Here is a 12532-nt window from a genome sequence, read left to right as displayed (position 1 = left end):
GACAAAATTAATGAGAACTCCAGTTTATTAAGGGAAAAAAAAAATAGAGGTGAAATTGGACAATATTTAAACTGCAAATATTCTTTAAAACATTATCTTTAGGCTAATTCTTTGAGATAATGTATTTAAGATTTAGTGGGAGTATTCTAAATAAAGCAAATATCTCTTTACATTTTCAATCCTCAATCACTTTAAGATAGTTGGGGGAGGGGCAGAGTAAAGCTTTGGAGTTGAAGGAGAGGATGAGAGGGGTTATAGTATGGGGAGAATGAGAAAAATCTAACACTGCTAGAAACACAAGCAAGTTTTCAGAAGATTCTGCAATAGCCGATTTAGGGGAGCTGTGAAGTGCTGAAGTCAACAAGGTGTGGAGAAACTCATTGCAAAAATAATTATATATGCTACTGTAAAACCATTCTCTCTATGATATACTGGTAATACAAAGATATAAAAGTATTCTTTTAAAAATTCTTTGTGTCTAAATTGTCTACAGGTCTTGAAAGCAATGTTTTGAGAGGGAGAGAAGAAGTGTTTAGCATGTTGTTCTTTTTTGATTCACACTGCAAAACTCTTGCATGTAGAACAGACTTTAAAACATACCTGTGATGCTTCTATCTGTTTTCTGTAATGTCTATCTGCAATCCAAGGTAGAGTCTGTTAAGAGGCTGGACAGTGTATAAAATTAAAATATCAGCTTATTTTCAAAGAGCTATTTTCCTTTAGGTAAAAATCTGTTAACATTTAAAACACATTAAAATCAATCACTGGGCTGAAATATCCAAAATAGCACCCCTCTAATGCTCAAGAAAGTATTTGTAAGGTCGATGTAGTATTTACCAGCAGAATTAAATCAGCAATTGCATATGAAGTTGCCATGCTAGTGACATCAGCAATTCAGATTTAAATTACAGAAAGATTATAATTCAGATATTTTGTTAAATATTTCTTTATTTTTCAGGTGAAAAGGAAAAAAGTCTGTGTCTCAAATACAGAAGTTTAAGGGTGATCTATCTGGTCTTAATTTTATGTAGGAGTGGGTTTTCTGTTTCTAATGAAAATGTGATTTGTAAATGGAAGAGAGATATGACATTTTTCAGTAGTTCATGATACTTTTGATGGCTGCTGGCAGTTTTTGTTGGCTGCATTTTTAGCTGTTTTATGTTTTGACTTGTAGACTTCCATGTTTCCAGTTTCTTTTAAGCTCTTCTATAAAAGAATAATTCTTACTCTGTGAGTGCTAACTTTATACGTGCTCCTTCTAAAAAGTATTATGTGGATCCAGACTGAGGGAAAACAATTTCAACTATCTCATCTTCATCAAGGGCTACTTTGGAAAGCCTTTTCATTTCAGTAAATGGCATTCTTTGTGTCTAACTTATCACTGAATAGCCTTTAGTTGGCCTTCAAGTAAGGAAACCCCAGAAGTGCCACCTGCAGGTTGGAATGTTTTCTCAATTAGCAAGTGCTGTTGAAGAATACCTGTGATTTGGGAAGTAGTGTTCATGGCATTGGCTGTTTTACCCAACACACATCTTCGCGCTCTCCAGCTAAGTTCTAAAAGATCCCTGCAAGCAGAGACCCTCCCAGACAAGAGGGTTCTCAGCTTGTGCTTGAAGGTTTTTGGTGTTCATATTTATTTATAAAGGAAAGATTTTTGTTACGAGAAATTAAATTGTTTTGAAGAAATTAAATTGATTTGAAGAGGTAAGTGAAACTTACAGAAAGCCTCATTGTTTTTGTAATGGTACCTTCTAAAGGAACTATTTCCTGTCTGCAGCAGTTTTTCATGAGGCGCTCTGGATGTTCAGGATTTGGTGTTGTCTCACTTCATAAGCTGTACAATACCCCTTATATAGAGATACTACATAGATAATAATAATTCGTTTGCTCATTAGTGCCAGTGAGGTCTGTAGTGACAAGCATCTGTGTTGGACCCTGATTGCTTGGGAGACTTTCATTGCTCATTGATAAGACCGATATGGCAGTATGAGAGTTAGATACTTTAGCATCAGGATGCTGTTGCATAGTTGTATTGGACACTGACCCAAACTGTCTGGTGTCTCTTGGCATCTTTTTAAGATGCACTGGGGTGAGCCTTGTCTCAGTTACTACTTTATGAAGATGACTGGCTGAAGCAAGAATGTTTTTAATTTTGAAATATTTTCTAACTTGAAAGCAGGAAAAACAGGAAGTAAAACACATAAAAGCAGCTCATAACTTGTATAAAAATACTGGTTTTCTCCAGTATGTTGTTTTCTGTTGGCTAGAATTAAAGTTTGGGGTTTTTTATTTATTCTTTGGTTGGGGTTTCCATAAACTCTTATTTCATGGAAGGAGCAGTGTAGAACTGAGTAGTTCAATTTGCCCAGAAATTGATGAAATTATACCATATACATTTGTAGGTAAATTATATATTTGTTAACATGTTTATGTTAACTCCTGACAGAAATTAACAGTATGCTAGTGTGCTATTAAGAAATAACATGACTGACAAATAGAGAGAAGCCAGTTCCATGAACAGAAGAAGCCTAACCATATTCTCCCATTTGCCTGAACCATGTTTCTACCACCCGATTTCAGTTCCTTATTTTTCTTTAACTAGTAGGGATTGCAGTGGAGGGATACTGTCGCTTCCATTTGATCTGCTCTGCCAGATGCAGTTGCGCAGATGGAGAGCTGTGTGGAGCATTGCAGGTGAAGTGATGAGCTCCGTAGCTGCTGGTGGTGGTCTCTCCCAGCACTGGCAGAGCTGCATCTGCTAGCTGACATACTTTGTAGTCCACCAGCTGAGGCACTTTGGGGAACCATGTGCTGTGGACTATTTGCAGAGCTTCCAGACAAATGTGGCCATGTTGTAGGGTTTTAGTGTGTGTTAGGTGTTTGGTATCTAACTGTTGCATTTAGCTGCCTTTGGGTTTGTTATTCTCACTTTCTCCCTTCCTTATTTTTTGTATTTCCTTTCTCACTTTTCTTCAATGTAACAGCACACTTGCTAAGGATAAAGGTTCAGAAATGACACTCACATGAATGCTGTTAATTCTGACTTGCAAATCAATGTATGTGTGTTAATTACCTCTTTTTAATCATAAAAGCTTTTCTGTTTTACACTTCTGCTTCAGGTTCCTACAAGAATATCTGTTGTTGCTGTAGCATTAAAAGCACTTAATTGTTTAAATCCTGGTAACTAAAGCATAAAAAAAGAGGCACTGTAAACATTTGCTGGCTTTGGAGTGAAGAAATATACCAATTTAGTTCAACTATAAAGAATGCTATGTTAATGTGTTTTATTTTTTATGATATTGGGTGATAGAGCTCCTCATGCTCCTGCCCTGTGTAACTGAAACATCTGGAATGGCAATTTCAGGAGTTGAAATCTGAAGAGAAAATTGCCTGTCCACATCTTACCCCTACTCGTTTTCCTTCTGCCCATAACTATAGCTTTCAAAGTCCTTATACTGTGTGTGCAGAGCTTGTAACACTGCTACTTACATAGGGATAAGGATTTAAGCCGTGATGGCGTAAGTGGGTGGGCTTGCGCTTGCAAGGTTTAGCAGAGACACCTGAAGTAGTTTCGACTTGTAGCTGTGTGGTCCACTGTCCCTCTGCCTACTGGTAGCACTCTGTGGCAGAGCTGGCTGAAGCAGATGTACATCTGCATTATGGGGGGGCTGTAAAGTGCTTTAACATGTAAATAGAAGTGAGCTGCAGGCTGCCAACAGCAGTGGCTCAGGAACAAATGTTCAGCATCACTTACAGCAGAGGGGGAAAGGCAGAAATTTATCTCCTGGTGCAGGGCAAGGCAAACACATGAGTACCTTCGGCTGCTGTGTGGTGGGAGTCTCTATCCAAGAACATTTCTACCCAAGTATTATTGCACTTGTGAGGCTTAACAGACTTGAGATGTCTGTGCTGAGTTTATCCCTATAGGTAATTTTTTTTTTTAAGTTTTCCTGGATGAGTCCTAAACTCTTGGTGTTTTTCAGTGCTTTCTGTAGTGATAGAGTAGCTAATCCTCACATAATGCATATATGATGTTTCCTGTAAAAGTGGCACAGACATCCAGCAGCTTGGGAGGAGCAACAAAAATAGAAAAGCATGATTCGTAGCAGTTGTCTTAAGGCCTTGTAGGGTAACAGAGTTAAGCCTTTCCCTACTCTAGCCATTTAAATGCCCAGCAACTAATCAGGGATTTTGCATGTAGCTCTGACTGTTTCCAGGTTCCATTTAAAAGGTTGATGTAAACTGGAGTGCTGGTTCCCTGAAACTCCTATGTTGGTACGTTAATGCTGAAGCACAGTAAGGAGGTTGACACAGTACAGAATTGTGCAGATCAGATCTTAAGGCAGTTATTTCAGGTTGTCTGACACAGAACTCTACGAATCAGGCTTTATACCTTCAAGGTTTATTTGCAGTCATGGAAGGGTGAGATTGAGCACCTGAGAGGGAGTAAATTGCTGAGTTCTCTAGAATTTTAACTACAGGAATGCCTGTGAAAATCAAGAAAGTCATTATCTGTCAGCCTCATGAGATAATAACAGCTTTGGTTCATGAATTGCTTTACCTGTCTCATTTCCTTTTGGAGAGAGGTTGGTTAAATGTAATCTCAGAACTGCCTGTTGAGCTGTTTGAAGTGTTTCACCTTTATATTACTGATAAATTTCCTTGTAATCTTATGATATTTGCTGATTAGGAAGGGCCGGATTGAGATCTGTTTAGTCTAACTCCTTATGAAGTTAGTAAGGTTTTTGTTAAACTACCTTGAAAGCTATGAGATTTTTCTGGATTTAATTATTCTTTCTCTGAATTTTCAAGGGGGAGATTGGCTTTTTTTTGGGATAGAATTACAGTTCAATTAAGATAATGTTAACTTACTGAAAAGTTTAATATTAACAGTATCCTCTTTGATCTTACTGAGAGACTATGTTCTGCAATAAAGCTGTGCATCTTCAGTGTCCTTCCAGACAGTCTTTCCAGAACTAGTTGGAAGACTGAGTTATAATTTACTCTAAATGGGAAATACTATTGGTACTACTTTGCCTGAATGCATTTTCTGTCAGACTGTGTCATCCTCAAGATGTATGTAGTAGGACTGAGAACCTCAAAGAAACTTGTGGAAACCACAATAACTGAATTTTTTTTACATAACTTATAATAATGCCTTTAGCTGTGGTTTTTAAATGGAATATTTGTGCTGGAATGATTAATCAAAATTATTTTGTAGAGGGATAAGTAGACAAATCATGTTCTGTTATCTTGGCCATCCCAGTACAGAAGAGCAAGAACTGCACTTTGGGGTGGGGGGAGGAAGTATTTCTTTCTCTAGATGTATATATGACTATAATAAAACTACTGTAGAACTGGGGAATAACACTTCAAATGGGGAAAAAAATAAAATCTGTAATGTTCCCTGTGGACATAGATGAGTGACATATGAATTGTTATTTGTCTTTTAAAAGCAAACTGTAAAAAGTTAAATATTGCTCTTTCAAGATAGCTTACTCAGCAATATCTGCAGTCATTAAAATCCTGTACTTTTTCCGCCTGTAGAGGTGAAGCTGTAACAACATTGTGTGAACCATATTAATTTTTTTTTTTGTCTTGCATCTTGGTCTTTGCCACAGGCAAGTTATAGAAACAGCAGTTGTTATGCACTGCACTTATGTACATTGTTCAGAACAGTTGCCAGTGGTGTTTCTGGGCAGCTGCAAGAAAATTATATGATGCTACTTAATTGAAGAACTGTACAGACAACATTATATATATACACGTGTAGTAAATGTATTGATCCTAGTAAATATAGTGATCCTTTTAGAAGTGTTTTTATTAAATTCCAAATTCTACAAATAAAGAAGAGGAGACTTCTGTTACCTGTACTATCTACAACATGATATTGTCTGGTCTGTTATATTGCTTGAGTCCTATAGCTACTTACAGCACCCAGGGCAAATCTTCCATGTTGTGTGACTGTACATGTACTGAATATGACATCTAAAAGGTATTTGTTCTTGAAGTGCTGAATTGATTTGTATAGGTCAAGCATGCTGTGGAAGAACAATACCATGAAGGGATGGTCTAATACTTTGCAGAGCAGCTGGGCTTACTGTGTGTAAATTTCATAATGTATAGGTCTGTTTGCAGCCTGAAGTCTGCAGACTTAAGTTTCTGAAGTGGCTCAAACAATTTGTATCTAGCCATCCTCTTCACTAAAAGGTTTTCATACCTGAGCAGAAAGCATGGTGTGGACCGGACACTTGCATTAATCATTTTAGTGGAGTGCAAATAGCTTGCATTTGCAGATTGAGCACTTCTGCTTTACTACACATACAGTCCTATTCTTGTCATGTTCTTTTAAGAGCTTGGTGATACCGATGTGTTCATTCACACATACTTCACCTTCACTCTTGAGAAAGTATCAAAACCATACTTTACAGTAGTCTGCTCTCTTTAATAGTGACATTTATAACTGGTCCAGAATAAAAAAATATGCAAATATTGGGATCAGTATATAAGCTAGTTATTGATCAGAATTCTGTAATGTCCAGCCTACTAATATAAGTATGCACAAATTCTCAGTTTGAGAGTTTCTTTTTGCATTATTTTTCTTATGTAAACCAGCTTCAGATCAAAGCTGTTGGCTTATAGTTAAATGCAAGTGCTTTCTTTTCTATCTTCCCTCTAGGTAGTAAAATAATAATCTTATGGAAGACCTCCCATATAAGTACTCAAAACTGATAGGTATTTTTAGGCTCTTTTACAGTGGGCATACTTGTTCTCAATTTTAAACACTGTACTTTCTGCAAGTCTTTCATTTTCCTCTCAGAAAACGAGGAACTGGAAAAGAATTCATGCTGTAAATGACATTTCTTACACAGTTTCAGGAATACATGATGATGATTTATTGGAACTCTACACAGTGAGTTTTAGTGGGCTCTTAGTGAATTAGCCTTGTCTATATGCTTGGCAAGTTTCAGAGTAATCCATGGTTTTTCCTTCCTGGTTCTACTGTTCTTGTTTTGATTAAAAACAAAACAAGAGGCTACATTTTAAACTTCATGGTTTATGTTGGAATCTTCTGTTTATTCTAGTATCTTGTAGGTTATTTCATGAACTCAATTCAAAGACAAAGCAAAACCCAAATAGTCCAAAATTGCGGTAGTTGTCATCTATATATCTTTGATTTTCACAGAATCATCTAGGTTGGAAAAGACCTTGAAGATTGCCTAGTCCAACCGTTAACCTAACACTGACAGTTCCCAACTACACCATATCCCTCAGCACTATGTCAACCTGACTCTTAAACACCTCCAGGGATGGAGACTCCACTACCTCTCTGGGCAGCCCATTCCAACGCCTAACAACCCCTTCTGTAAAGAAATGCTTCCTAATGTCTAGTCTAAACCTTCCCTGGTGCAACTTGAGGCCATCCCCTCTTGTCCTATCACTTGTTGCTTGGTTAAAGAGGCTCATCCCCAGCTCTCTGCAGCCTCCTTTCAGGTAGTTGTAGAGGGCGATGAGGTCTCCCCTCAGCCTCCTCTTCTCCAGACTAAACACCCCCAGTTCCCTCAGCCACTCCTCATATGACATGTGCTTCAGACCCTTCTTCGTTGCCCTTCTTTGGACATGCTTGAGTAATTATTATAAAAGCATGTAAATTGGGTTGTGAGGAAGAAGAAATGTTAGAGGGCTTGTACACAGATGCTTATATGATAATGGTAATATACTGACAGATCCATTATCCCTCTTATTAAATGGACTTGTACTGGTGTTTGTTTTCTCTTTTGGGGGGACAGTAAAAGTATTTGGTGTATGTCATTCTTAAATCTTGTAAATTAATGATGTCTGTTGAATCAAACTTATGTCTGTGCATATGTGTGAAAACATACATATTATATTCGTGTAGTATTAAATGAGGATTTTTCTTTTCAAAAAGTTTTTGTTCCTAATATTGAATATTGCTAGTCTTCAATACTTCTACTGAAATCTTTGGAATGAATTAGACTCTTGGTACATACAGTTCTCAAAATATTCTTAACATCCTAGAAGTTCTTAATGGGCTAATATTTTCTACTGAGCTAACTGCATTTAAAATTAATTGCTGGTATCCTTGAGGAAGCCCTATTGACAGCAATCGGTAGTTGATATTATGAATAAATAATAGTGCAACAGAGTCTCAGATGCCATGGCGGAAAGCCATGTAACTTGCTTAGACAAACACATCAATATCATAAAAAAATGCAAATTTAAAAAAATTATTTCCTAACAGTCCTCAACTTTTGAAATACTGCTTTACAGAAATACTGGCAGCTCTTCTGTTTGTTGAAAGTCATCTTAGCAGGACTCTGGAAGGTGGAACAATGAGATTAGTATTTCTGTGGGGTTGTTTTAGTATATCTCCTGGGGTTTGTAGGATGATCATTTTTTCGTAAATTTTTGGTGCAAATAACTTTAAGAATAAAGTGGGGGGGGGGGACACGACACGCAACTACAAAGAACCCAAAGTGTATTTTAAGAAGTCATTATTTCTGAGGTGCTGTGAGAGTTGGCTCATGATTTTGGAATGCATGCTGTTAACAAGGATTCCTTTGAAGAACTCTCTGTAGTTCAGTGTTAAAGGCAGTCAGAGACCAACCATAATTAATACAGTCTTTCAAATTAGTGGTGAAATTCATCAACCAGTTCCAAAATCTGACCTTTATATTCTACTCATAACAAAATACAACCTCTGTTATATCTTACTTTAGTAAGAGAAAAAAGGAATGCTTGAAGTATAACTTTGAATGTATTCATAAAAAGTGATATAAAAGGAATGTGAGGTAATTGGAGGTACTACCCAGGCAGTATTACCTGAAACAGACTTATGAAAGAAAGTTTGATGCAGTGTCTCAAAGAATTTCTCTGTGTGGATGCACGCTCTGTACCCTATCTGGGAAGAAACATAAAGGACTATCCAGATATAGGTAGCAATTTCATATCTTATTATAAAAAATATTTTTTGCATGGGGATATGTGAAAACTGAGTGATCACACCAGTGTCTCTAAAACTATTAATCTCCTGAATGGATGTCAAGCAGCAGCTGTCTTGATGGTTGAAGGGACTAGTAGAGTGGCACACTTCTGTTCTTTCTCCAGTGTCCGTGTGTTAGACCTGTTGTTCAGAACCGCATGGTTGGTCATCAACTGATCTGTTATTTCCCTGGTAATGATAGTTATTTTGTCTTTATGGGAGGGGTGTGTGTGTAGATTTAAAAAACAAAACAAAAACCCCCAAATCAAAACCACAAAAACCAAACCTTAAAAGTACTTGATGTGTACACCATTCTTAAGTTTTTTCAACAACTTCAAATAATTGTAGTTTATCTGAGGGTGCAGGTATGATTCCCTCGTAGCTGGCTTACTCCTAGTACAGGGGTGGGGACAGTTCTGAAACTATGTGGGTTTTAGAAATTAAAATTAAAGTCTATTTTGTTAGTGTACTTTTGACCCCTAGGATTAATTTTTGAGTTCATCTGTATGGTGTGGGTCAGGTTATAGTTTAAATAGATCTAATTAAATTTCTGTTAGCAGCTGTTGTTACTGTAATCTCAGTACTCGGTTCTCGTTTTTCTGTATTTGACCCGACAGTAATGTTATATGTATAGTTTGGTGGCAGTTTGTGGAAACAAGCATGATTTTCTGTCTATCATTTCTTCCTGTCAGTACACTGAAATATTTCTGAAATTTTTGACTACTTTCAGATTTGTCCATTAAAATCTTAAGACATTTTCAGATGTCTTTTTGACCTGTGTAAAAATAACACCTCAAGCTGACAGAGGGCCACCACCTTTTGGTTGTATACCTGATAGCAGGGGCAGAATGAAGGAGGCTTATCGTAAACTGCTTTACCCTGTGCTGAAATGGGCAAAGGTGAGGTGTACTGCTTTATCCCAAAGGGGGTGGTGGTAAATCCTCAGCCCTATCTAAAGGTGGTGTTGAATTGCATCCCTGGGGATTCAGAAACTTCACACCTAAGATACTTTCTGTCCCTGCCTTTGAGCTGATACTGAACAGAGTAAACCATCGGAAATGTGAAAATTGTGTAAGTCCTTTAAAAGATACTAAGGAAAAAACTGAAGCCTCTACTAGCTCTAGGTGTCAAAGCTAAATTGCCCATAGTTCTACTGCGGGCACCCACCCTGACCTTCCTCCCCAATACTGTGTGCCTGTTTTTCCACGTTTGGGATTTTTTTCCTTTTATTTTGCTGGCTTTTTAGCGTAGAAGATGTGTGGTGCTTTTGGCGCTGTGCACAGTAATGCTGGGCAGTTTATTTAATTCGCTACACCTTTAACGGATGGGTTGCAAAGTGTACTTAAAAACTCCGTGAACTGCAGGCGGCCTTTTCGTAGTCCTTTTTGGCTTTAAGTGTAAGTACTGGGCTGCCGAGGGGCGGGTGGGTCGGCCCGTGTGCCCGGGAAGGGTCCCCCCTCAGGCGCCCACCGCGCCCCGCCGGGCGGGAAGAAGCGCCGGGCCCCTGCGGCGTTTGGCGGGGGCGGGTCCGTGGGCGGGGCCTGGAGGGCGAGGAGGGGTCCCGCGAGGAGCCGCCGCCAGCCCCGCCCCCGCCTTCAGCGCGCGGCGCCCCCCCGCCCCGGGCCCTGCGTCACCGGGAGGGCGCGCGGCAGCGGCGCGGGCGCCGGGGCGCTCCTCCCGGTGGTGGTGCCCGTGCCGTCGCCCCACTCCCGCCCTGCCCCGGCACCATGCTCAGCCTGCAGGATGCCCTCTTCTTCGAAATTAACATAAAGTCTCTGCTGAAATCCTGGAGCAGCAGCAGCAGTAAGTATGTCGCTGGCGCCGAGAGCCACAGCGTCATAACGGGTATCTTGCTTTCTTTTTTCTATTTTATTCTGCTGTGTAAAATTACGCTTCAAAAGCAGTTTTTTAGCGGCCCTCTGCTCGTGCATAGCCACCATGAGAGGTGAGCAAAGTGCTATCTGCTTTCTAGTTGTCACGTAAGATTATATGTATGTGTATTTTTTAATTTTTTCGGCTGCAGTTGTTTCAGTCTGATAAAGTTATTTGCGCCCTTCTCTGGCCAAGAGAGGTGACAAGTAGATGCTTGTCTATGTGGAGGTAGCAGATGCTGATACTGTGGCTTAGTTCTGCCAAGCTCCAAATGTTTCTCTGAAGCAAAACAATCGTCCTCAAACGGAGTGTTTCACAGGGGGTATTATTTTTGTGCCTCAAGCCCATTATTATACCTGCAAAAAATGCCCACTTTGGTCTTCTAAGTGGCCCTTTCTACAAGGATTTCTTGTTTTAACGGAACCGAGGAAGACAAGGATGCTGCTTTTGGTAAAGACAACCAATCTGTCCTCAGATCACCCCTTCACACATGCTTCAATGCAGGGTCTCAGGCCCAGGAGCTGCTTTGCGCTGTGTAGCAGGCTCTGCTACCGTAAGCACAGCAGCTTAATGACAGGATGCCAGGAGATGATAAAGGTGATGTAATTGTACATCAGCAAAGTCTTTTGTACGTCTTAAGCTTCTGGTATTTGTGAAAATTACAAAAGTCAGAAGCAGGAGGTATCTAGTATCTCAGTGTTATGTTTCATTAGTTGCTGTTTGAGGTGCATTGGGATTCGCAGTTTCCACTCACCAAACACTTCACCAAAATACCTCTTTTGGGATTTTTGCCCCGATACAACATTGCTTCACCTGTCTGGCTTGTTTGAAAGAATTACTAGCAAGTTATTCATTGCACAGTGTTAATCAGTGCTAGGAGAGTATACAGATGCTTACTGTGTCCTAATAGTTTATTCAGATGTGAGATTTGATTTTTGCACAAACTTTTGTAATTCATTCTTTGGACTAATAACTTCTAGACGTACAACTTCTAAGTTAAAACAATGAGTATTTCAAAGCAGGCATCCTTAAAGGTTTTGCTTTTCATTTTCTTTAGTTTGTGTCTTGTAAATTAACTGTATCTGTTCCAAACTGTACCTTGTAATAGTAGTAATTGGTAGTTATTACAATTGTTGCTGAAATAAAGATAACCAGAAGGGTTTTTCTAATATATTGTAGTAGAAGTTGAAGGTGTCTCATGAAAATAATTTAAAAATCCTTAAATTTAATTTTATTAGTGTATATTGTTTCTAAACTAAAGTAAACCATAGGATGCATTCAATTACAAGAAATTCAATCTATACAACTAGATAAATAACTGCTGTATAGTTAAGGAGATGAACTGCAGAATCTAGACTAGACAATTGTCAGCTGTAGTATAATAAGAGTAATAATAATAAAAAAGGGTATCTGAGAAGAGGTTATATACAGTGCTGTTTTCTCCTTTATGTCCTCTGTTATGTAAGCACAACGGAGGAAAATATTCGTGACTTTCGTCAGGAAGTGGTACTTGGATCATCTACCAACAAACTTAGTTTTCTGTGCACACTGATTAGATAGATATGATTTATTTCACCTTTTTCCACGATTGTCACTCCATTTTTGAAAAGTGCCGTGATTATGGCATAGCTGTGAGTCTGTTGTAAGTGTGTGAGC

At 38.8% G+C, this 12532-nt stretch overlaps 1 protein-coding gene across 10 annotated transcripts in view; it reads left to right on the top strand.

Moving 5' to 3' along the window:
* FRYL (FRY like transcription coactivator) overlaps positions 1 to 12532 on the top strand; it is a 172668-nt gene that overhangs the window by 33277 nt on the left and 126859 nt on the right. For 6 of the 10 annotated variants that reach the window (XM_074904763.1, XM_074904762.1, XM_074904761.1 and 3 more), the window contains exon 1: positions 10660 to 10807. The exons of the other annotated variants lie outside the window; for them this stretch is intronic. In XM_074904763.1, the coding sequence (XP_074760864.1) occupies positions 10732 to 10807 (76 nt within the window). In that variant the 5' untranslated portion in view covers positions 10660 to 10731. Of the gene's footprint in view, positions 1 to 10659; positions 10808 to 12532 lie in introns of those variants that run through there. 10 annotated transcript variants of the gene reach the window in all.

The sequence above is a fragment of the Athene noctua genome, chromosome 4, assembly GCF_965140245.1.
Source record: "Athene noctua chromosome 4, bAthNoc1.hap1.1, whole genome shotgun sequence".
NCBI classification, from domain to species: Eukaryota; Metazoa; Chordata; class Aves; order Strigiformes; family Strigidae; genus Athene; species Athene noctua.
The sequence above is the reverse complement of the archived record's forward strand: the minus strand, read 5'-3'. Positions and strand labels throughout refer to the sequence as shown.